The following is a 27,571-nucleotide window of genomic DNA, read 5'->3' as shown; positions in this document are numbered from 1 at the left end:
AGCAATACATTTCTTCATATCCAGTATTTTTCCACTTTGATATTTGAGAAATCACTGATTCTGGAGTATTCTCCTTGGTGAATAAATAAAACTGATTTGTTTCGTCAGTTATATATTTGAATCATTTCTCTAACAAAATACTTCATTATGTCCTGACAGCGTATCATCAAATGCGTGATTCACTGGCTGAAAATCATGCCATATAGCATACTGTGCAAGTCGGGACCAAGAGCTGGATGTTCAAAGGTATCAGTTGTGGGGTATTTGAGTTAGCATTCTGTCACAGACAGTCCATTTTGTTATCCTTCTGGTAACAGGGTTAGTTAAATACCATGTGCTACTTATTACAAGTGACAGTGATTGCGTGTGACTGTTAAAACTATAACTTAAAGATTAGCATGGCCTGGTAGTGTTTTTGTAGTGAGTTTTTAACTCACAGACTACCTTTCAATTAATTGCTCAGTTAATCTGATACTAAGTTAACATTCGATGCAGCTTGTAGAGATGCGTAGTGCAGTTAATTTTTTCTACAGTTTTCTCTAACTGACAAACGTTACCCATTTTCTAACAGGCTAGACGTGTGGACTGGGCTGTGGCAGAGTCATTGCACGGTGAGTCAACACTTCTGTGTTTTAAATCAGGCTGTTGCAAGGTATTCAATAGTGCTGCTTTTCTTGGATTGAGCAAAGGATTTGTCAACGGGAAAATAAATCCCGTAATAGTAAATGTTGGTAGAATGTACAAAATTTTTCAGACTAAAGATAACAAATGACTCACTGAATAGTAGTGTGTTGTGTCATCAAGATGCACATTAATAAGACTGAAAAATTTGATAGCTTTTGGAAAAATCCTTTTGAAAGATGATACACATACATGAAGATGTGGAGGACGTCCTTGCTGCAGCTAAAGAGGGTAGAGTGTGCAGCCATCCACCAGTTGTGGCTAATATCAGCACCAGTAACATCTGTCACTTGGATTCTGAGGTCATCCTTAGTTCATACAGCCTGCTAGTGCAACTCATTAAGACATGCAGGCCTTACTTGTAAAATGCAAGCAGACCTTACATTTTGCAGTATCATACCCACAATTGATGAAGATCCTTTGCTTTGGGGCCAAGAAGAGGGTCTCAACTAGATGTTCCGTCAGTTTTCTGCGACAGTCTTCACTGCAGATTTCTGGACCTGCATTATGAGGTGGAGTGTTCTAAGATTTCTCTTAGTAGGTAATGTGCGTGCTATAAAAAGGAAGCTAGTACTTGGGAAACAGAGTATTTGTGGGCTGCATGTCAGCATGTCAGGTGTAACATTGCAAAGCAATGTGAGATGGAACAACCAACCATATAAGGTCAACTGTTAGGGAAGCAAAATGTCGACTTTGGTTTATTGGGAAAATTTTTGGAAAGTGCAGCTTATTTACAAAGGAGAATATGTATAGAACTCTTGAGCTGCCCTTTTCTTTAGTATTGCTTGATTCACTGGGGGCCCCACTAAGGTTGGATTAAAGGAAGATATCAAAGCAAATCAGATGCATTGTTCTATATTTCTATTTGTAGACTTGATCAGCCAGGAAATATTACAGAACTGCTCCCTGAATGGAAGGCATCCTATTCACGAAACATTACTGGGAAAGCTTAGAGAACCAGCATTTGTGATTAACTGCACTGCCACCAACAACATTTTGAGCATGTGCGCACATGCCCATGCTCACATGCACACACGCATGTGGTGCAGCAGAATACACTGTGCTGAGAATGCAGTTCTGAAACTTTACTGGAGTGAGGGATTGTGTCAAGTCAAGTGAACAGGGGAGAAAGGAGATGGAGAGCAGAAGGGAGGGCTGAAGAAGAGTGGCTGACATCTGGGAGGGAGGAAGCAGATTCTTGGGATAAGGAGGTGACACATGCACCTACACTTGGTAGGTTTGTGCAGTGTATGATGATGTGGAAGAAGTGGATTGGTAGCAGGTGACAGAACAGAAGAAGGGGAGACTGCAAGGAAAAGGTTGTGGGTGTAGGTAGTGTGATGTTCTGTCACCTCCCAATGATATAGTCTTCCACATGTCATTGTCATCTTGTGCCGGTATCACATTCTTTTCCTGTTAACCTGCTGCCTCACTCTCCTGCATTTGTATCTTCTGCACCCACTGCCTCCCTTCCAGCCTTGTCACATCTATTCAGTGTAATATATGACACACAACATACATAATCTTAATACACTAGACACTAGAATTGTACTGGAACTACCAATGTACACATACTCCTAAATCAGCTTTGCTTCAATGGTAAACAGTGATCAGCTGTGCAGTTGATAGTATGTAGAGTGCAACTCTTCTTAGCATTCATGCCGACTGCTGATACAGCATAAAGGACTGCACTGCCTGGCACATTTTATGATTGACAATGTAATTTATATCACTATGTGACAACAGGTAACTCTGTATAAATGTATCTATGTTTTTTTTTAATTTTATACTTTGTTCATAGTTGTTTACATTTTTGCATGTGTCGTACTTTTCCTTACGGCAGCAAATTCGTCGATTTCACTGTCTGATACCACTGATTTTATATTGCCAAGTATGATGTTGTAAATGATTTTATGTCAGTATGTGACATGTTGTTATATGTGGTTTTACGTTAACAGGTACATCAGTTAACAGGATTGTGACAGTCTTGTAATGTTTTCTTTTACAGTCTTTCATTTGGTAATTGTTTGTGGACTGAAACTGACTGTTCAAGAAAAAAATTTTCCAGCACAAATAATGACGTTCTTCAAATATTTACGAGTTGTGGTGCACCAAATTCTGAAAATTATATTGGTGTGATTTCATTAAAATGTAAAATTTGTATAACATTCATGGTGGATACCAATATTTTCAAAATAAACAGCATAAAATTAAATTTTTCTGTGGTAGTTCCATTCTGTCACAATGAGTGTCCAATTTATCACTTGAAGAAATAATCTGAATGTTAAAACAGCAGATGAGAACAAACAAGTATTAATGGAGATTAGACTATTGTATCTTACTAACCAAGCACAAAAAACTTTAGAAACCAGTTGGATTTTATTTCACACAATTTTTATACTTTGTTACCACAACGAATTTCGGATCCATCACATGTATTTTAACTAGTTTACAAAATTCTAAATAACATTTCTAAAATTTCATTTTACTAAATTATATTTAGGCCTATACCACTTCAAGGCCAAATAAAAAGAGCTCTTGCTTCAATAGCAATTTCATTTTAAATGTGAAACGTTTTACAATGTTATGTAAATGTCCCAGTCACAAGGAATGGCCCTGATGGACGACATTTCCTGAGGATTCTTGTATGAACCTCAGCCTGGCACCTGCCTTAAATCAGTCTGTACCTGCTCCCAGATATTTAATGGAGGTTACTGTTTATAGGAATTATTCAGCAGTTGTATAACCAAACATTAACTGAATCTGCATGCTTACCGACTTGGAACATATCCTCTGCAATCTCATAGCCTGTCCTCTGGGATGTCCTGCTATTACCGTATTTACTCGAATCTAAGCCGCACTTTTTTTCCGGTTTTTGTAATCCAAAAGACCACCTGCAGCTTAGAATCGAGTGCAAAGTAAGCGGAAGTTCTGAAAAATGTTGGTAGATGCCGCCACAATTAACTTCTGCCGTCGAATATATGTAGCGCTACACAGGCATGGTTTGCAGGCACGAAGGTAAATACTGGCGCCAAAACCTCTGCGTCAGTAAATAAATTTAAAGAAAAAAAGGTGGAAGACGAGCTTTTTTCTCCGCCCTGAGTTTCGACCACTGCATTTTCATATATTGTCCAATGAAGTAAATACAAATTCCGTATTGTTCATCTTCGAATGTAGCAGAATTTCAACTTTTATGAATTGTGAATCACATGCATTATTCTCTTCACCATAAGAATAATACAAATATAAACATTTTGCCATGTATTCTTTCATGTTTGCTGCTATCTCATTTAAATCCTGTCTGTCTAATAAACAACGAAACTAGAGTGAGACAACAGCAAAAGCGGAAGAATATACATATCGTGTCATGTTTATATTCCTATTATTCTTATGCCTAATAGTGATACAGTCAGAAATGAAGCACGGCAATTGACTAGATTTTTAAATCTAAGACGACTAATTTCCGTGCAGAATGTAATGTACTAAAGAGGTGTCTGCAAAGATTTTCAAACGGAGAAAATTTTTCGCTAACCTCTCGTTCAGAACACCTTCTATCATATGCAGTCTATTATTTGGTTCTTGTTGATCATTATCAAAGAAAGCAGAAGTGTAAGTAACAACAAATAGCAGTCTCTTGCCACTGTTTCGCTAATGAGACGATTCCTCTTTCTCTTTTTTCAGCTTAGAATGACGTAAACCCCTATAACAAAGAGAACGGCACTTATCAGATCAAAGGAAAATAAGCAATCAATTCAAACCAGACGAAGCACGTGAAAAAGGCAGGGTACCCGTACAAATACAGACGGAGCGCCCGACGCATAGCAATGGCTACCTGGTAAAGCTTAACTGCTAAGCTTACGACTCGAACCAAAGTACTATAGCTGTATCGTCATTCATTCGACCTAAATTATGCCTCATATTACAATGAACCAACTTTGTTTCAATTTGGAGATGCGGCCTAAAACTTTTCTCTCCCCTTGAATTTTGAGTCTCAAATTTCAGGTGCGGCTTAGATTCGGGAAATTTTTTTTTCCTTGATTTCGAGTCTCATTTTTCAGGTGTGGCTTAGATTCGAGTAAATATGGTAATGGGCTTGATATCCAACTTGTTAAAGGAAAGACGCAACACTGCAGCAACTGATTTTTGATCTCTTCATATTTATTAATAGATAATGTCCAATTGTTGATGATCAACTGTGAAACATGTAAGAGCCTCAATATTCTAAACAGACCAGTAAGCTACATCAGGTGATAACCATTCACTAAGTTCATTGCTGGCAGAATACCATATTAATTTACACAACACTGAAAACTATACTGCCCTGTAACAGTTTGATGCTAACCAACTTAAAACTACTTTAGGTTTACAACTTCACTGCTAGATCCGGATTACATAATGTGAAGTGTAATGTTAATGACACATTGGTCATTTGCAATTTCACTACTGGGGCTGACTTAATAACAGTACATTAAGATAGCTTGGCACACGCTGTGTCAGTGGTGTTGAGAAACAGCTGAAATCGTTAAAACTGAACAAAGCCCCAGGCCCCCATGCAATCCCCTTCATATTCTATACTGAATTTGTGGCTGAGTTAGCCCCTCTTCTCACTATAATCTAATGCAGAAGAAAAAAACCGTGCCCTGTTCTTGGAAAAGACACAGATCACACCCATCTACAAGAAGGATTACAGAAGTGATCCAAAATACTACCATCCAACATCCTTGACATTGATTGTTGCAGAATCTCAGGACATAATCTGAGCTCGAACATAATAAGTATCTTGAACTGAATGGCCTCCTCAATGCCAACCAGTACAGTTTTCGAAAACATCGATCGTGTGAAACCCAACTATTACTTTTATCACATGACATACTGCAAGCTTTGCCAATGGCCTTGCTGCATTGGTAACACGGTTCCCGTCAGATCACTGCTGTCGGGCTGGGCTAGCACTTGAATGGGTGACCCTCCAGTCTGCTGAGCGCTGTTGGTGAGCGCGGTGCACTCAGCCTATGTGAAGCAAACTGAGGAGCTACTTGATTGAGAAGTAGCGGCTCCGGTCTCGGAAACTGACATACGGCCGGGAGAGCGGTGTGCTGACCACATGCCCCTCCATATTCGCATCCAGTGATGCCTTCGGGCTGAGGATGACATGGTGGCTGGTCAGTACCTTTGGACCTGCACGGACTGTTTGGGCAGAGTTTAATTTTTATACTGAAAGCTTTGCATCAAGGCAACCAGGAAGATGCAGTGTTTCTTCATTTCCGAAAAGCGTTTGAATCAGTACTGCACCTATGCTTATTGTCAATCATATGGTGTATCAAGTGAAATTTGTGACTGCATTGAGGACTTTTTGGTAGGGAGAACACAGCATGTTACCTCGGATGGGGAATCATCATCAGATGTAGAAGTAACTTCATATGTGCCCCAGGAGGAGGAGGAGGAGGAGGAGGAGGAGATTAGCGTTTAATGTCCCATTGACAATGAGGTCATTAGGGATGGAGCAGAAGCTTGGACTATGAAAGGATGAGATAGGAAACTGGCCATTCCCTTTCAAAGGAAGCATCCTGGCATTGGCCTGAAGCGATTTAGAGAAATCACGGAAACCTAATCAGGATGGCTGAATGCGGGTTTGAACTGTTATTCTCAGGATTGCAAGTCCAGTGTGCTGACCACTGTGTCACCTTGTGTCACCTCACTCAGTGGGGAAGTGTGTTGGGACCATTGCTGTTCATGTAGTATATTAATGACCTTGCAGACAATATTAACAGTAAAATGAGGCTTTCTGCAGATGATGTAGTTATCTATAATGAAATACTATCTGAGAGAAGCTGTATAAATGTTCAGTTAGATCTTGATATGATTTCAACATGGTGCAGAGATTGGCAACTTGCTCTGAATGTTCAGAAATAAGTATCCTGTGACTGTAATATCATGAGTCACTGTTGGAATCAGACAACTCATACAAACAGGTGGTGTAATACTTTGTAGGGATATGAAATGGAATGATCACGTAGGGTCAGTTGTGGGTAAAGCACGTTGTAACCTACAGGAAAATTAGAGACCTTTGGAGAAAAGAGAACCACTTGTGTGAATATCAAGAGCTCAGATGGAAAACGAGTTCTAAGCAAAGAAGGGAAAACAGAAAGGTGGAAGGAGCATATAGAGGGTCTATACAAGGGTGATGTACTTGAGGGCAATGTTACGGAAATGGAAGAGGATGTAAGTGAAGAGGAAATGGGAGATGTGATACTGCGTGAAGAATTTGACAGAGCACTTGAAGACCTAAGTCGAAACAAGGCCCCGGGAGTTGACAACATTCTATTAGAACTACAGATAGCCTTGGGAGAGCCAGTTATGACAAAACTCTACCATCTGGTGAGCAAGTTGTATGAGACAGACGAAATACCCTCAGACTTTACCCTCAGACTTCAAGAAGAATATAATAATTCCAATCCCAAAGAAAGCAGGTGATGACAGGTGTGAAAATTACCAAACTATCAGGTTAATACGTCATGGCTGCAAAATACTAACACAAATTCTTTACGCAGGAATGGAAAAACTGGTAGAAGCCGACCTTGGGGAAGATCAGTTCGGATTCTGTAGAAATGTTGCAACATGTGAGGCAATACTGACCCAACGACTAACCTTAGAAGATAGGTTAAGGAAAGGCAAACCTATGTTTCTAGCATTTGTAGACTTAGAGAAAGCTTTTGACAAGGTTGACTGGAATACTCTCTTTCAAATTCTGAGGGTGGCAGGGGTCAAATACAGGGAGCGAAAGGCTATTTACAATTTGTACAGAAACCAGATGGTGGTTTTAAAGTTGATTTATAAAAGTTGAGGGGCACAAAAGGGAAGCAGTGATTGAGAAGGGAGTGAGACAGGGCTGTAGCCTATCCCCAATGTTATTCAATATGTATATTGAGCAAGCAGAAAAGGAAACAAAAGAAAAATTTGGAGTAGGAATTAAAACCCATGGAGAAGAAATAAAAACTTTGAGGTTTGCCGATGACACTGTAATTCTGTCAGAGACAGCGAAGGACGTGGAAGAGCAGTTGAACAGAATGGACAGTGTCTTGAAAAGCGTATGTAAGATGAACATCAACAAAAGCAAAACGAGGAACATGGGATGTAGTTTAATTAACCCAGGTGATGCTAAGGGAATCAGATTAGGAAATGAGACACTTAAAGTAGTAGATGAGTTCTGCTATTTGGGGAGCAAAATAACTGATGATGGTCGAAGTAGAGAGGATATAAAATGTAGACGGGCAATGGCAAGGACAGCGTTTCTGAAGAAGAGAAATTTGTTAACATCAAGTATAGATTTAAGTGTCAGGAAGCCATTTCTGAAAGTATTTGTATGGAGTGTAGCCATGTATTGAAGTGAAACGTGGACGATAAATAGTTTAGACGAGAAGAGAATAGAAGCTTTCGAAATGTGGTGCTACAGAAGAACGCTTAAGATTAGGTGGGTAGATCACGTAACTAATGAGAAAGTACTGAATAGAATCAGGGAGAAGAGGAATTTGTGGCACAACTTGACTAGAAGAAGGAATCGGTTAGTAGGACACGTTCACAGCATCAAGGGATCACCAATTTAGTGATGGAGGGAAGTGTGGAGGGTAAAAATCGTAGAGGGAGACCAAGAGATGAATACACTAAGCAGATTCAGAAGGATGTAGGTTGCAGTAGTTACTCGGAAATGAAGAAGCTTGCACAGGATAGAATAGTATGGAGAGCTGCATCAAACCAGTCTCTGGACTGAAGACCACAACAAGAACAACATCACCTTGTTGATTACACTACCTAGCAACACTGTAAAGCAGCTTAATTAACTCATTAGAATGATTTGTGATGTAGTGAGGCCCATTACACACACACAAAATGTTACAGGAAGTTAGCTGACTGCATGAGAGTATGGGATTGTTTTTATTTCCATAAATGCCAAGAAACTGGCAGTTTCAAAAGTTAGATAATAAACTGTTGTGTACTTCACTGACTGTCCTACGTCACTGTGGAACTTGATGTATCGTGTCTCTTCACATGAGATCTCAAGAAGCTGGAATAAACAAGAAGAAGAAAAAGACTAAAAAGAGGCATCGGTATACCTTGATCACTTATCTTGATATCTAACATATCTCTGCACCTGTAATGATTCGAAGGGGGTATTATAGCATGATCCTCCTCTGTGAAAAAAATTTGGGATATGGAATTTTATATAGTTATAGAGACTGTATAGACTGATCTGATCCACTTACTGGTTAAACACAAGACCAGAACTTTTAGATGCCTACATACACAGTTTCAAGAAACAGTATTAAGTGGAGTATCTGGGAGCAGCACTCCCAAACAGGGATCACAATGGTAAAACTGAAGTAATTACACCTTGCCCAGAGGGATTATTTAGGCAGTCATTCATTCTGTACCTCATACAAAAGTGGAACACGAAGAAACCTTAACATATGGTGCTACGGAAAATACCCTTTGCCATGCACTTTATAATGGTTTGCAGAGTGTAAGTGTAGATGGGGAGTCTGTTTCTCATCTTAACAGAAAAAATGTGTCAGACTGGTAAATAGAGGCACACATCAGTCCTGAAAAGGATAAAAAGACAATACATTCCACTTCATCCCATAGACTTTTGTCCACTGACTAAATGCTTTCTTCTTCTTTCACAATATTAAACTAATATTTAGTAAAATCAGGAAGTGTTTCTAAGATGATGTTCTTATGATTATCCATAAATTATTACACTTTTTTTTTACTGTGTTAAGTGTTGTTGTTAATGGTACTGACAAATTTACACACTACTGAAATATTTATCATACCTTTGCTTCTCAGATAACATGGAATTTCTACAGCATGTCCACATGCTGGTCTAATACGACTTGGTACGAGTTCCTCACACTGTGACGTGCATGGATTGCAGCACATGCTCTTACAACGATGTCCACAAGGAAGAAGTCTTTCACAAGTCTTTCTACACATGTTGCGTGAGGGTTGCTTACAACAAGGTACAACAACTTCATGTCCACATTCTGGTATAACTTTCTGTACCTGTAGGAAAAATAAATCTTTCTTATTCGCCGCATCAAATCATAATTATTTATTTTTACTGCGTTTTCATCACTGATAGCTTTACAATTTACAGTTGTACAATATATCTGATACATAGCACAGACAGTTTCAACAACTTTAAATTATTTCAAAATAAGGAGCCTACTTTCTACAGTATCCCTAGAGCAGGTGCTGATAAAAAGAGACCCTGAAAGTAACGAATCAAACAGGGTTCTTCAGCCAAAAAAACAAAATGGTATTCATTTTTCAGATATATTTTGAAACAATTACAAATTAAAACTGGTATTTAGTAAAAATAAGCAACATTACATCATTTGCTACATGGTGCAATATACATTCAATCTTAATGTGTTCTTGGAATGTCAATTAGTAAACGTTTCCTTCTGGATACTACAATTTCTAATATAGTTTGACCTGAACATTTGTCTATTAACAGAGCCTACACCTGACTTACATCTTTCGAAGTTAATCATAGTATCAACTACACTGTGTGATCAGCAATAATTCTAACGTGCACTGGAAGTAATTAACACTCACTATGAACCAAAAACATAAAAATAAATAATGCAAAAATTTAATTGCAAAAACACCTTCTGCAGTAACTGTTATCTAGTTTTCATGTAATGTATCTTTATTCTGAATAGAGAAGCTGTTACTGACTGCTAAAATAATGTGACTTACCAAGGCTGCAGAAAAATTTATATAGGATTAACTACCTCTTTTCTGCCACAATGGTTGACGTGTATGTAACTTAATGCATTTATTTTGATGAGTACAATACTGATTGACTTCTATATAGCTTAATGCATTTATGTTGATGAGAACCATGCTGATTTCTCATTTACATCTAACAAATTAATTACATAAATAATAAAAGCTTGAAAGTAAGTTAAACATTTGGGATACCGGTAACAGAATGACAGGTCTCCCCAAAGACACATTAAACATTTTAGCTCACTGCAGACTAAATATATAAATAAAAGGAAACCATTCAATTGTGAGACACAATGGATGGCCAGTAATTACCTTTGATGGCAATCTGTACTATTATTGCTAATAGACACTTATAAAAATACACATCACTATCCTAGCTTTCAGAAGCACTAGTTCCTTCCCTGGTGAGGAGAGTGCGATAGATTGGGGAAGGTTAAAAAGAAAGTGGTTCAGATTCCAGGATGAGAGGGACTCACCTGTTGTGAGGACAAGTTTGGACAACAGGTGAGTTCAACTGATTCAGGGGACTGAAAGACCTGCCCTTCTTTTTTTAACTTCCGAACTTCAGTAGGTCAGATCACATATATCATGTTCTAAAGTAGTGTGATGCAATTCACAAACAAATTAGTTAAGTACAAAACATATGTTGTTTAGTAACAAATTCATCGGTAGTTCCGCATGCAGTGTAGTCATATTGTAATCATTAAGTTACTGGATTGAATCTGGCTAGTAGCACACATTATTTTAAATGCTATAATTTTTTACAAATGGAAATGTTAGTTAACAAATACAGAATCATACTTTTTAAATAAAAATAACACTTATTTTCAGTTAATGGTCATATGAAAATTTAAGTATTCAGAAAAAGCTTGGTATAAAAATTCGAAACATCAAAGAGAAAATTCTTTTTGATTTCCAAACATTGAACACTATTATCACTGCACATAGTTTTTTAACAAAAAATCATTCTGCGTGTCTGTATCAAATTTTAGTTTATTTTCAAAAAAACCAGTAACTGATAAAAATATTAATTTTATTAACAACAAACTTTTCAATATTTGTTAATTAGGATTCCCTTGGTTAATAAATACAAAATGTAAAAACTAACAAACAAAGTTGCTACAAGCAAGATTCGAACCAGTGACTTCACTATTACATGCTGATTATGCTACAAGCTGAACTACCGACAAATTTGTTACAGAAATGTGATGTACTGTTTTAGGAAAATGTCAACTAAGAAATTCAGTCTAAAAAACAGGTCTTTCTTGAGATATGTTACAGGACCATTACTTTCCGCATTATACAGAAATAAAATGATATATACTAATCATCAAACTGCCATAATGATTTGTGGATGATGATACTAGCTAGTGGCATATGGTAGCCCAAGGAATGTGTGACTTTACTTTATAAACATTTATTCTCTTCTTTCCTCCCTCTTGGAAGACACGTGAGACAGCAAAAGGTTTTTCTTTCACACTTTTTGAAAGTGCAAGGTTTTTGGTAATTTTCATTGATGAAGTCTTATCAGGTTATCATCCTATTGTATTCTGTAGGTCATTCATAATAGTAATGGGCTTGCAGAATAAGTGATGTGTTTCAAAGTAGTGAAGATGATCAAGTGCTCATAGCTCTTAAGGTATACATTTAGAGTGCATGTTTACTGAAAATTTGTCTTGTTTTGGCCTCTCAAAGTATGGAATACTTTTTTTGCTTCCATCACGTGCATTATCAATAGTGCTAATGCATGAAATCAATAGTTTCAGCTGAATATTGTTCAACTATGATGAATGTAAAACCTACAGAAAGTTTATGAACACTATGAACATAAGGTGAACATTACTTATAACAGATATGTGGTGCATACACACACAACCAAAAACAGTACTCACTAACTTTTGAGCTCTAGATCTTTTTCTAGCAGAAAGTACATAAGTCACACACAAAAAACCACAAATACAGGCAAACGTATCCTACTATTGCAGCAGTGGCATTATTGAGAGCAGTTGTCCAAGATAGTAGAAGTGGGGTGTCGTCTGTGATTACAACCACTGATTTTAATTACAGGCAGTTTGGCATCAGTATCAAAGCATTGTGTAGCAAGAAGTGATGTGGAGCGGAGAAATGCCCTGTGGACAGGAAATTTCTAATTGGGCATTTGCCCAAAGCGGTTTTAAATGTCCAAAATCCGGGCATTTATAAAAAAAGTACTTTTTAAAGTTTTATTGCTAGAAGGAATAATTCAGCAATTAAAATAAGGGATGGGACGATACTTCCAATATTAAAAATTAGTAAATGTTTACACTTAAACCTAAGTGTATCATTGATTGCCTTTATTACTAAGAATGAAAAGAAAGAAGAAGCATGTTCTTTTACTTTCATTCCAACTAGCTACACATTAATCCTGTCCTTTTTCTTTTTACCATTTCTACTCTTCATTCTTGGACGGATCCACAGAGGGGCAGGAGGAGGGGGGCGGGGACGATACCTGACCCCTGACTCATCAGTCAGCTGCAAAACTAACCTACCTTTCCTATATAATTGGAAATCAATGAGTGGAGTGGGAACACGACCTAATCCTGTTGATGCCAATGAAACATACATACTGAACAGTCCATGTAAAGACAAAATGGAAAGGAACCCAGTAGTCAGCGAGGAATCAGATTCAGGAGAATCTGAGGCAAAGTCGTGACTCCATAATTCTTCTGCAACATGTGAATATCATGAAAATGATTGACAACTGTTTTTTAATTGTTTTAGTAGCATAGTACATTTAAACTTGAGTGTTGTTTTCTTTCTCTTATGTACTCACCAAGAACTGACCACATTAAATATGCAAGATGTTATGTTTATAGTCCAAAACTATCATGAAGAGGAATATTACTCCAAAGAGATGGTAATTGTTGTTTTTGGATTGGACAAATATGGTACTTTTTTATATGGCCAGAAGTTCCAGTTAATTACACATCGTAAGCCATTATTAACCCTGATTGGGCCCAAACTAAGTTCCCAGATTTCACGGCCCATTGCTTGCATCAGTGGGCATTGTACTGGCCAAAGTAACAGTATTCAATACACTGAGATCCATCCAACCAGCGTCCTCTGGGACGCCTTGTCTCAACTTCCCATGGGCTGGGACATAGACGTTGACAGGCAGAAATGTCTCGATCTAGATGGACACACAAATAGAGCAGTTCTTGGAAGACTTTCTACTCAATTCTATGTGTGTTCCAACAGCATCCAAGCATGCCTCATTTCTCCAGTGAGTCCTCTACCATGTCCACAAGGAATGGCCCACCGCGTTGTAGGCCACAATACCACCAGGCCTCCAGTGTTTGTTCAACAACTTCAAATCTAGCCCAAGAAGATGACGGTTACCGGGTGGTGACACCACGCCTTCCCACTACACACACACACACACACACACACACTCACACACACACAAGTCCATGAACAACAAATTTTCGCCATCGATGGAGCACCCTGGACCTTGGTTATATGCAACAGATCTCAGTTCACAGTCATAAGTCCTGACGTTATGAACTCAAACAACATTAAGCATTTAAGGCCTCCACCTTTTTATCCAACTTCTAATCATTTCTCAATGTCTCTATTGTTTACACTTTTAAAACACAAATAGCAAATGCCATCATGTCAACTACATCAGACTCAGATCTTAATACCTATTTATCTTCTTACATGTCAGTGTCTGCACAGTTTTGTAGCCTGGCAGAAATATTGATAGGCAAGAATTATTGAATAGGCAAGACACTGCCAAGTCTTCACTTCCCACGAAGCAACAGCATTTCACGTGGGCACCCAGGTGCAGGTGCACATTTTTGGGCAGATCTTGGGTGGGATATGGAGACCCACTGCAACACAGCAGGGATGCCAGCTGGTTCTGGTAGTGACTGCAAGTGGGAAGCTGCACAGACACCACAACCAGCTGTGATTGTGACACCCCAGATAGACATCTCCAAAGTCCAGTTGTGACACCCTGGATAGACATCTCCAAAGTCCAGAACATCAGTGCACCTGTGCAAACTGCCACGACAGGCACTTCAGCAGCTTACACCATACAACAAGATCTGGTCGTTCCATCCCACCCACTACAGAGGATCCCCATGACACTGATCTGGCTCCTCTCTCAGAACAGCCAGGACTGCTGTTATTAGTATGGTGCACCCTGTGTCCTAAGTTCCCATAGGCTCTCTAGAGCCTCCAGTTCCACAGCCATCACTTGGGGACTAGAGCATCACTTCAGAATTGACAACAGGGACTTTTTCAATCAACAGCACACTGCCACCTTGCCTCAATTCCCCACACTGGCCTAGTTTCAGCTCTATGCACTGCAACTTGTGAACAGATCTTGTAAACCCACTGCATACATCAATGGAAGACAACTGACAAGTATCATTAAGTCTACATGTGGCAAGGCATTGCCAGCAAGAAAAAACATAATCTCCAGCCGACTGATCATATGAGACCAGCTAGATGGCCAACTTGGGCCCCCCTATGGCCAAGAGCCTGCTCTCATTTTCTGTATGGCAGCCACAAAGCCATGTTCCAATCAAACTCATGCTTCCCTCAATAACACCACTATACTTTTGGACTGTTGCACGATCAAGCACACTGCTCGTAAAGCTGTACAAGTAGACTAAGGCTGTGTGTGTGTGTGTGTGTGTGTGTGTGTGTGTGTGTGTGTGTGTGTGTGTGTAAGAGTGTTATTGGGGTCAGCACTTACAGACTGGTAAATTATTTAGCCAAGCAAACAAAGTAATTGTTACAGTGATTTCCATAACTGTCTATCAATATGACAACAAAAATAATCAATTATTGACAATATAATGCGACTAGATAGGTAAAAAGATTTACTCACCAAGTAGCAGCAGGGGAACACACACACACACACACACACACACACACACACACACACACACAGGTTTAACTTATGGAAGATTTTGGAGCCAGTGGATCCTTATTCCCACAGAAGACTGGAGACGGAAGGAAGATCGTTGAAGGAAAAGGATTGGAGAGGTTTAGGGAAAGGGGTAAGGTCCAGAAAAGTCACACACAACCCTGGGTCAGAGGAGATTTTCCGGACAAGATGAGAAGGAAAGACAGATTGTTGGGGACTGCACTGGATGAGATTTGAAAATCTGAGAGCTTAAAGATTACTACTAAAACATCATGCATGAGGTAATAAGAGTGAAAAGCTAAGTGCATTGTCTGTGATGGAGCTGGGAGGAGGACAGCGAAGAATAGGAAGGTCAGAAAATGAAAGATGTAGAAAACTAAAATGAAGCGAAGAAAGGAGCAGATACAGTAAAGAAATCCTGACACGGAAGGGATTAATGTAACTTAAGGCCGGAACTGATGACCATCGATGTTAAGTCCCATAGTGCTCAGAGCCATTTAACTTAAGGCCAAGTTCGTGGCGAGAACCAGTGACATGTTGTAGCGTTAGAGCGCACCTGCGGAGCTCTGAGAAATTGGTGTCTGGGGGTAGAATCCAGATGGTGCATGTGGTGAAAAAGGCACCAAGGTCACGACTGTCATGTTGTAGAGCATGCTATGCAACAGGATATTGTGCATTGTTGGCATACACCCTCTGCCAGTGCCCATTCATTCTGACTGATAACTGGGTGGTAGTCATGCTGGTGTCAAACGGCTGAACAGCGTTTACATAACAGCTCATATATGACGTGTAATTTCACAGGTGGCTCTCCCTTTGACAGTATATGTTTTGCCAGTTAGAGGGCTGGTATAGGCAGTGGTGGAGGGGTGCATAGGCCAAGTCTTGCAGCAGGGACAAGCACAGGGGTAGGAGACAAAGCGAAGGGAGTTGGGTGCAGAAGGAGCAGCATAGGGTCTGACAAGGATACTGTGGAGGTTGGGAGGGTGATGAAAAGTGATTCTAGATGCGGTGGGCAGAACTTCAGACAGAATGAATCTCATTTCAGGACACGATATTAGGAAGTCATGGCCTTATTGAAATAGTTGATTAATACAGTCAAGACCAGGATAACAGTAAGCGACAATACTGAGCGACTTTCAGCAATTGGTTTGGTTTAGATATGTTGATGATGTCTTTACCACATGGACTCCTGGTGAGACTGACCTGCTGAAATTCCTGGAATCACTGAATATCTTCTCCCAATTAAATTTCACTGGGTCCTATTCTGAATCCTATGCCATTTTCCTTGATGCTGATCTCATCGTCACTAAAGAACAGCTACACACTTCTGTCCACATTAAACCTACTAACAAACAACAGTAGTTACATTTTAAAAGACCCTATGCTCCTTCTGCACTCATCTCCCTACACTATGGCTCCTACCTCCATGATTGTCCTCACTGCAAGGCTTTCCCTATGCACCCCTCTATCGCTGCCTATACCAGCCCTGTAACTGGCAAAAGATATACTACCAAAGGGAGAGCTACCTGTGAAATGACCATGACATATTCCAGCTCTTATGAAAATACTGTTTGGTGTTTTTATACCGGCATGACTACCACCAGTTATCAGTCAGAATGAATGGGCACAGGCAGAGGGTGTATACTGGCAACACAAAATATCCTGTTGCACAGCATGCTCTACATGGCAGTTGTGGTCTTGGTGCCTGCATCACCATACACGCCATCTGGATTCTTCCAACGGATACCAGTTTCTCAGAACTCCACAGGTGTGAACTAGAGCTACAACATGTCACTGTTTCTCGCTACCCACCTGGCCTTAATTTACGTTAAACCAGTCTTTCCTTCTGTTCCTGTCCAGTAAGTCTCCTCTGACCTGGGGTGCTGGGTGACTTTTCCGCACTGTATCCCTTTTGCTAAACCTCTCGAATTCTTTTCCTTCAACCCCTTTCCCTCCCATACAACTCTTCTGCTGCAAGGAGAAGCCACTGGCTCCAAAACCTTGCGTACGCTAAATCTTTTTGTGAGTTTGTTCTTCTGCTACCCCTTCATGAGTAGATTCTTTTATCTACCCAATTACATTTTATGGTCTATCAATATGGCTATACCTGGGTTATTATAAGGCCAAACTGTCCTGTGTTCAGTCAACTTGCATGCTCAGTAATTTAGTTGCACAAATTCTTTAATTTTCTTGTGGCTCAGGATAATTATTTTATTGTGAACTTCTTGGCTTTTGTTTGATGTTGCACCATACTTTTGCAAGTACAACAAGTACAATAAATAATACTGCCATGGAAGAGGAAGTATGCTTTTTAGTAACAACAAAGCTATTTCAAATAGAAATAAAAACATTCTTTCTATATTAGATATAAATCAGTCATAAAATTGTGTATATTTTGAAGCAAGTATTCCACTTACCTTAACTGGACAATTTCCACATGGCTGGAAACAGAGAAGACGACATTTGTGTCCACATTCCATTGTACGCTTGCAGTCCCTACCACATTTCACTTCTGATGGATCAGAACTACAACGTATCTGATGGGTATGTCCACAATTGAGTTGCACTTTAATTTCAACAACACAGTCTCCACACTCTTCATAACATTTTTTGTTGCATTTGTGGTTTCTTTTGCAGCCAGCATTGTTTTTTTCACAAGGTTTATTACACTTGTACTGCAAAAGAAAAAAATAGATGAAGAACATTAAAGAAATAAAAAAAATTGAAATAGGTTTAAAAAATAAATGTATTGTAGTGTTATGTTCTATGTTTAAGGGTAAATATTGCAAACTAACTTGCCCAATGCAATAGCATACTAACAGGGACATCACTACGAATATTTAACTAGAGAATGGTTACTCAAGAAAAATCCCGATGGATATATGATAAGAGCTGGTGATGGTCCTGCATGTAAGAGAACAGGCCAAGCTCTGGGGAAAAAAATGAGTATGTCCTTAGGAAATAAACTGGTAAGAACTTAGATAAAATTAATGAGGCTACCTGGTGGCAGCACTGTCAAACATGTTAAATAAGATACCAGACAAGAGAAACATTTGTCTAGATCAGATGACACGTACTTTGGACTGAACCGAGCATCACAAGAAGTTGAGGTCTTCAGAATGACACATTAATGCAGAAAACACTTCCAGCATGTTTCCGTTCTTGATTTCAAAACATGTCTTCAATTTAAGAAGCTCAATGAACGGTTACACGCTTCTGAGCGAGTTATTACTTCTTATCCTTTGACTTAGCATAGCACTCATAATGTGTTGCCAGTGATCGTAAAAGCTGCGGCCTTCGGCCACCGCGTGGTGCATGTCGCAAAGCGATCCAGGCATCGCTCCCCTGAGTGTTTCCATCACTCTCACCGATTGGACCATAGGCTGTCTCACTAGCTCACTGCTTCCCACCACTCTCAGGGAACAGATTGCAAGGTAGCTCACTGCTCCTCACCAAGGTAACTAGCTCTGCAGACGAAATCGCACAGAGCAGACCACACGGTGACTTGAGGCGTAACTCTGTTCTCTGTGCACAGTGAAGCTTTCATGACTGAGCACGTCTCCATTCCAGTTCAGCTCTTAACTCCTAGTATCCTTATTTGCTCTATTCTAATTGTTGTCATCTTGTGTTGTTGCTCTTCTGTTTTCTCGATGTGTGTGTTTTCTTGTTAGGTGTAGTATTATGTCTTCTTCTATATATGTTGCATAGATAGTTGCTTTTGTTGGTGTTCCAGTAGTCTTTATGCACCTTTTAATTGCTTTGGGTGAATAGGATACTAAATGTAACAGTTATGTTATCCTACATAACAGTCCACATATACAGGTTGTCTCAGGAGGAATGGTCAATATTCAGAGATATGACAAGAACGATAATTTGAAGCAAGAAACTAAATATGGACATATGTCCTATTCCAAACGGTTTCAGAGATGAAACATATTTAAAGTTACTTTTGTATGTTTTTCTTGAATAACACAAAATCCGCAACCTCTAGTGAAAACTTGTCACAGTATAAAATTAAACTACAATAAATTTCCTTTAAAAGGGTCCTATTCATTTTTTCTCAAGGACTTTCAGATTACGTGAAGACAGCGAGAGAAAATGGAAATTCTTGTGCAACGCATGCACTGAGGTGTAGGTAAGCCAGTTTGAGGTAGTTTCTCAACTTGATAGAAACATGTCCTACATCAAATTGTTCATTTCAAAATTGTCTACACTACTATGGCATGTTGTAAACAATGACAATGTACTGACTAATAAATAAAATAAGTAACAATGTACATTAAATACGTTCCATCTCAGAAACCATTCAGAAGAGAAAACATGTCCACATGAAGTTTTCTGCTACAAATTATTGTTTCTGTCATATCCCTGGACACTGAACATTCATTCTGGGGCAACCTGTATATTATGTTTAATTTTTTATTTATTCATTTAACCCAAACACAGTAATGCCGCCAGGAATCCTTTTGCATCAGACCACAGTTTTATATATAGGCCTAATTACAAAACTTATTAATATCACAGTTACTTAAAAAATCATAATATTTTTAATATGATGCCTCCTCTTCTTCTCTCCACATGTAGTAGGCATTTGCCTGTTATGATCTCTAGGCTGAAACTGTTTATTTTCCTTGGGCTTCCTAAATATCTTCAGAACACTGTTTAATAATTAAACACAAATTTTGGTAATCTGTTGTCTTCCATTCTTTTGACATAATTCTTCCTGTAGTCTTTCATGTGCTTATTTAAGTTTTTCCCTCTCAGTTCTTTTCTATGCCTCCATTTACACTCTCCACAGACAGAATGTATCCAGCTATTCTTCTTAGCAATTGGATCTCTAGTGCTTGTACTCTGATGGAAACATGTGTTTCTACTGTGTTGTCCAGGAAAGAGCATCAAGGTGTAGGGAGCAGTAGTTATTATGGGCAGTAGTGGATCAACAAGTTTGAGTATTTGGACTGCGATGCCGTCCTGTACAGTAATTGCTGAGCTGAAGGACTTTTCGGCAGTGTTGTCAGCTCAAGAAAGAATTTTTTGCAACTACCATCATTTACCTCTGCGAAATAATCATCCAGTCTGTGTTTTGTTTACGGTTCAAAGAAGATTATCGCTAAAGTCAAGTACTGGCGTAGTTTCTTGGTTGGGACAATGGGATCAGCTGCTGCTTCTACTTTGCCTTCTAATCCCTAGATCACACAAGCTTTTCCATAGAGCATCTGGTCTTTATGTTTTAGATTAATGTATTGGCATGTCTTAGTTATTGTTTTCCTGAGTTTGATTGATTCTGTTTGCTTTATGCTTGTAATCAATTTTATTTTCCAGCGAAGGAGGTCGTTTGTGAGTCTGACGTGCAGTATCTCTGACAGTATGGACTGTTTTAGCTGTTCTGTTAGCCAAGGTGCAGGTTTTCCCTTCAGGTTTCCAGTCTCTGGGGAAGCAAATTTACTATGTAACAGAGTTAGTATGGTAATGATGTTGTGAGCTGATATTCCTGGTACCAATTTCTTTGCTTGTGGATTTTGTGGCAGATATATGTATGGGGGGCCTGACTATAGGCTGCGTTATGGGTAGGTGCAAGCTGAAACACTGCTGCATTTGAAGAAGCAACTATGCACTTGAATTTTACAGTGAAGGGGCAGAATATTTATGTTAGTGTTCCTAGCATTATTTGTATGATCAAGTCAAATTGAATTTTGAAAGGTCAGTATTGAAACATGCTATCCCGCCTATTTTTGGAGATCTGTACAGGATGCACATTATGCAATTCTTTTGAAGAGGTTTGAAATTTATTTACATATATTTGTCTTGTTTGTCTTCATTAATATTGGATGTGAGAAGTATGGTCAGTAATAAGTCAAAGTAAATAAGTGTTGTGTGACTAAGGCCTCCCGTCAGGTAGACTGTTCGCTGGCGCAAGTCTTTCGATTTGATGCCACTTCGGTGACTTGCATGTTGATGGGGATGAAATGATTAGGACAACACAACACCCAGTCCCTGAGTGGAGAAAATCTCCGAACCATCCGGGAATCGAACCCGGGCCCTTAGGATTGATATTCTGTCGCGCTGACCACTCAGCTACTGGGGGCAGACATATAAGTCAAAGTGTTTGCATGCCACTACTCCACCTCCTCATCTGTTACTTATGTGATATCTTAGGACAGTGGAGTCCATATTTAGGGAGCAGTAGAGCACGCTTGGCTGAGCCAGATGTCCAAGTTCATTAGAAGAAAGACATGGATGTTGATAGTCTGAAATATATGGCGGAGTTCACTGAAATGATTTGAAAGTGATGGCTATGTTCTACAGTAACAATACAAACATGCTAATAGAAATAGTGGCTGCATGAGTAGAAAAGTTCGTAGCTTCTAAAGCACAGACTTTAGAGTTCATTTGCACTGCTTTTTTCCAGCCTTTATCCACACCATTATCCTGTCATCTCTTGTTCACATACAGTGTAGCCCAAATTTGGATATCACATTATGCAAAATTTTTATCTTTCAGCAGTGAAATCCTCATATTCTCAGGCTTGTCTTCATGAGTTTCTTAACCACTATGACTGTTTCAGACCCTTTCGTGCATGATACAAACTTCAGGATTGAGGCTGTAGATTTCGCAGATCAGAACTTCCTACAGCCTAATCTAAAACTTCTGATTATAGTGTGTGCTGCATGTATATTTGTTATCACTTTAAGCTTTTACAACGTAAAATAGCTATGTTAATAGCAAATGTTTAAGATTTTACCAGTGTACTTTCAGTGCTGCCTAACAATATCTTATCTACATTGCATTCACCTAGAAGAATTACAAGTGATGTACAATACCATTTTACCAAAATCAAAGAAAAAGGAAAATGCTGCTACTGTCAGCAGACAATTGTCATCGCTTCTGGCTCATCATCAAACCAGGATGGACATCTGAAATTGAAGCATCCTACAGTACTCTGGAACAATGTGGGTCAGGAAGTCAATCAAGATTGCCATCAACTGGTGCAGAAATTCGAGAAATCATTTCTTGTAAACTGTACTCGCAGATGTCTGCTTCCACCTTGTGTGAAGCTATCCTCCCAAAAAGGCAAATTGAGTCTCGAGCACTATCCAGCCCATCAGTGTCCTCAGGTTCTGGACCAAATCCTGATTTATCTCCTTTGTGTGTGCTTTTCATTTACAATAACCAATAAGTAATTTTTTTAATATTATAAAGCCGTCCACATTAAGTAAATGTATGTCATTAGATGTACAGCTTTTAAAAATGATTTGCAGTAAAAATTAAAATTTTTTCAGTCACCAAAAAGGCAATCTGCCATACGTCTGATGCGTGGATGAATGTATGTTACGTTAGTTTGAATAAAGTGAACTAACGTCATACCACACAGTTCGAAGACAGACAGACTGCAGAAAACATCTCAAACTGGGTAAAGTCTGTTATCCCAAATACAGTATCAATTTTAAAATCATTTCCATAATAACAGAAAATGTGTCAAATACTAATTTAACTGTCATGCTTTTAAAACTTCCTTATACTCCATGCTTTGCACATTCTATAAACCCCACTGCACAACATGCAATTCAGAAGTTCATACAAAAGATTTAATTTAAATAAAAATTCCATAATTTCTTATCTCGCTATCTCAGCTGGAAAATCGATCACTTTAAATTCAAAAGATACAGACTGGAAGATAAAGCAACAGGCTTTTCGGATTTTGAAAGTTTTTGATGAGGTGCCCTCACAGAAAACAGTATCAGTTTCAATAATGAAAATCTTGCCAAGATTAATGGAGGGGCAACTAAAACATTTTGAAGACAAAAATAAAGAATATCCTCAAAAAACAAGGTCCCTGGTTGATAATTTGCTTGAAGGGATATCAGAGTGGTTTGGGATATCCAGCAACAAAACAATTAGTCAGGCAACATTACTGAACCCCGAGTCATAGGCAAGGATTTTCAGATGACAAAACATTTCACAACTGCTACATGAAGGCTGCTGTAGAAATGAAAGTGTTGGTTGTTCAACAAGAAAAAACAGAGTTCATGCCTCAACCAGTTAGCACTGTTACACATGAGACTTCTTCAATCTGGTACGAGTTCAATGAAACTATTAGTCAACTTCTAGTAAGTCACAAACCAGAAAATTTAGTGGAGGGATATTTGCCTAGAAACAGCAATCCCTTAACTGGTGCGAAACAAAAAACTTGTTGTGGTCAGTGCTGTATCAATTAGTTCTAAAAGTATAATGTATCACAGCAACATCAGTGGCCTATGAATGAATATTTTCAAAAGCAGGACAAATATGCACTGAGAAGAGAAAAAGACTCGCATCGACTAGTATGGGTCAAATTTTATTCATAAATGATAATACTAATTAATTTATCTTTTATGGGAACACATATGGTAATACTGACTAAATGATGACTGCAGATACACTTCAATTGAAGTTGATATAGTTCTTACACTGGTTTTTTTCTGATAAAAACATTAAAATATAACAAGAATAAGTCTTCACTCTTAAATTTTCCACTTGGTAAAAAATATTTAGGATTGTGTTGTAATATTTATAACTTTTGCAGTAGATGAAATTTGAAACTTTTGTATCTGAAAATTACTAGAGACATAACGCAAAATTATTGCTCCTCTTTTATATGTTCTTTCAAAATAGGACCAAATCAGATATAAATACAGGTTTAATAACCTAAATTAAAAAGACAATGTACCTTCCTTTTGAAAAGAACAGTTTTGCCCATCTCGAGTCTCAAATCAGTCAGTGAACAGTTAAGAGTGCAGACTGCATTACGAGAAAAGGTAGTTGAACTTCAGTGGAGACTGTGTGTTTGATGACTGTCTAAACTTAAGGGAATTTAGGCAAAATTATATTGAATAATTGGTCTTAGGAGGGAGTATGTGTAATTTTGTAAGTTGGTGAAACAGCAAGTTATTGTCATTGTCTCTGCCTCAATAGTTTATTTGCCCAGGGAATGAGAGAGAGCCATTCAGAGATGCCTTCTCACTTGGCCAATTGGCTGATGTTACTTGTAGCATGAATCTCTTGTCATTAAATCCCTTGCAATATCCATGCATGGGTCACAAAATGATGATGAGATTAGTTTCAGCGCACTCAAAGCATAGTTATCACATGGTTGCACGACAATATGCATTTAGTGAGATGAGTAGTCTTTACTTATAAACAATTTATTTGTACAATAGCTGACTGACACATTTTAGTGCCTTAAAAAGATTGTATGGCATGACAACACAACATAGAATATATTTGCTTATAAACATTCAAATGTATAACAATAATAAAATAAAAGCACACACAAACATGGGTAGAGGCAAGTTTAGACGAATGTTCATGCCCTTTTCTCACAATGTAATAAAACTATAACATAGTTATGATTTAAATACTAAATAAGATGAGCATAGCGAGCATAGCTGAAAAAAGTATTAAGTATTTTTGCAAATACACTTGGCTGGGTAATCACTAATAATACAAAAAGAAAAAGGGATATTGACATATAGTCTTATCACTGATGAAATGCCTTGCTCCTACGAGAGTTCTATGCAGACTTCATTAATGTACCTCTTTCTTTCTCTCTCTCTCTCTCTCTCTCTCTCTCTCTTTCTCTCTCTCTCCCTCTGTCCGAAAAAAGGCCCAACAGTACCAACCGGCCGCCATGTCATCGTCAGCCCACAGGCGTCCCTGGGTGGAGGGGTATGTGGTCAGCAGACTGCTCTCCCGGCCGTATGTCAGTTTACGTGACCGGAGCAACTACTTCTCAATCAAGTAACTCCTCAGTTTGTCTCACATGGGCTGAGTGCACCGCGCTTGCCAACAGTGCTGTGCAGACCAGATGGTCACCCTCCCAAGTGCTAGCCCAGCTCGACAGCGCGTAACTTCAGTGATCTGACGGGAACCGGTGTTACCACTGTGGCAAGGCCATTGGCATTAATGTATATAGATGATGATGGTGGTGATAATAATAATAATAATAATTTCATGTAGCTCAATCGCGTGGTGCAAGTCTTTCTACTGGTCACCTTTCCAGCGTCTTGCGCATTCCTTATCTACCCCAGTTATTCAACTGGGAAGTTGGAATCTGAACCATGTGTTGTTCACATCATTGACAAGCAAAGGCTAGGCTACAATGAAGACCGAAAAATTAATGGCATGACTTGACATTCAATGCTGCAATCTCTCAGTTTCCAGGCACGCGGTATACCAGTAGACCTCCAAGGCCTGGCATATATATATAGCTAGTTCATCAATAAGTTCTGATGAGTGAGTTTCGAGTACCAAAATATTTGACATAGACAGCTGTATCTATTGACTGCACTGACTTAGAAGCTTAAATTTTATACACTGCCGAGGAATCGCATACCTTAGTATCTGACATAAATTTGAACTTGGTACTTTGATGTATGCAGAGGTGCCTCCTGCAGAGTTCAACCACCACACTTCCGTCTATTTTTAGCAGTTGCCAGTAAACAGACAAAGCAAGGTATTTTATACAGTTGACTTTCCAGTAACTGTAAAAGTATATGGCGGGGGTTGCCAGCTCCGACATTATGTCATGCGAGTTGAAGCATGCAGCGCTGCAGTCAATGGGCACTATCTTACACCCACACCATCACATGATCATGTGGCATTGAGCCATATCCTTCTGCAGATGGCTACATAGGTCTGCACTCTGCCCAATGGAAGCCAGACATGTTATGGACTTGGATAGAATAAGAATAAAACCAAGACCGCACCTGCTGTGGCTGCTGCCAGGCTAGTTGTCAGATGTCACATCTGCTGCTGTGCTTACAAAAGGCATTCCAAAGAGCTCAACATGTGTACTCATGGTTGCCTATGAGCTCCTTGCCATGTAGGACTATGTAGTTCTCTCTTCCCTGCTCCTCAAGGCATTGTCCAGGACAGACTATTTTCAGTTTCTCCTCAAGGCATTGTCCAGGACAGACTATTTTCAGTTTCAAGTTGTGAAGATATTCACTGTCAGAACTGTATTTTGTTTAGTTTCTGTAATAAACATTTGTGATTACGAGTTTTCTGAGATGTACAGTGCTTTAGTGTCTTGAGAACTGTTAATCTTGTTTTCATATCCTCTCCTCTACCATTCCATTGGTGACAAGGTAAACAGTTTAGTGTTTCTGTATTTTTAAAGTGTGTTTTAAGATTTCTTGGGGTGTATTAGTTCATTTTGTTGGAGCAGGCATTTTGTTTTCAAATTTGTTTGTGTGGTTTTTAAACCCAGTGATTTTTGCTCTGTCATAATTGATTTGTTAGGGCAGTGTCTTATGATTCTTGTGTTGTTTGATTCTGTAGGCAGATGTGTTCATTGTACTTTGCAGTTCCTCCAACAGGGTAAGTTTCTTGGTATATGCACATCCATGAAACAAGTTTCCTAGTAAATATTGTCTTTCCTACATAGTTCAGTTGGTCCGTTCATGTGTTGCACAAGTGTGAATTCTCTTAATTGTAGCTGTTAGTCTCAGTTGTTTTCAGTAATTCAAACTGGACTTTGTTCAAATAGTCCGAGTCTTTCTTTTCATTATCATGTCTGTCTCATCGTCAAAAGAGCTGTCTTTATCAAAGTCATTCAGTTACAGGAGCAGAAAATTCAGAAACTGCTGCAGGGCGTAACTCAGCTCACCCAGGTTTTGGCTTTAACAGCTGTATCTCAGCATGCTGCTCCCTCATCTGCGGTGACTTTTTGAGTGTTTGACAGTCAGAAAGAGGACTGGGATACAGAGTGCATTCCATAAGTAATGCGACCAATTTTTTTCTGACGCAACGGTACACCACAGCGTGTTGTAACCGGCTGGGCTAAGTGGAGAGGGGTGTTAGCTTCAAAACGCTCTTTGTCTCATTTGGCTGCGAGCTGCCGGAGCGTCAGGACTTGCGTTTCCGTCAACCCCGTTTTGAGTTTATGCAACACGGCACAATGGATCATTCTGTAGAGAAATGGTACGCTACCAAATTTTGGGTTAAACTTGGGAAGTCCGCCACCGAAATGTTTCCATTATTTTTTGGGACTGATTGCTTGCCCAAACCACAAGTTTTCTGATGGCACAAGTCATTTATGGATGGCCAAGAGGAGATCACCAACAAACCTCGCAGTGGACGGCCATCAACCACACGAGTCAACGAAAATGTGACACATGTGCGCAACTGTTTGCACTCTGA

General features: G+C 39.1%; 1 protein-coding gene across 2 annotated transcripts in view; it reads right to left on the bottom strand.

Moving 5' to 3' along the window:
* LOC126161612 (NFX1-type zinc finger-containing protein 1-like) overlaps positions 1-27,571 on the bottom strand; it is a 251,498-nt gene that overhangs the window by 68,319 nt on the left and 155,608 nt on the right. For both annotated transcript variants that reach the window (XM_049917566.1, XM_049917567.1), the window contains 2 exons: positions 17,809-18,066; positions 9,510-9,738 (listed from right to left, as the gene is read on the bottom strand). In XM_049917566.1, the coding sequence (XP_049773523.1) occupies positions 9,510-9,738; positions 17,809-18,066 (487 nt within the window). The remainder of the gene's footprint in view (positions 1-9,509; positions 9,739-17,808; positions 18,067-27,571) is intronic.

Source organism: Schistocerca cancellata, chromosome 2, assembly GCF_023864275.1.
Source record: "Schistocerca cancellata isolate TAMUIC-IGC-003103 chromosome 2, iqSchCanc2.1, whole genome shotgun sequence".
NCBI lineage: Eukaryota > Metazoa > Arthropoda > Insecta > Orthoptera > Acrididae > Schistocerca > Schistocerca cancellata.
Note: the sequence above shows the minus strand (reverse complement) of the source record. Positions and strands in the feature narration are given on the sequence as shown.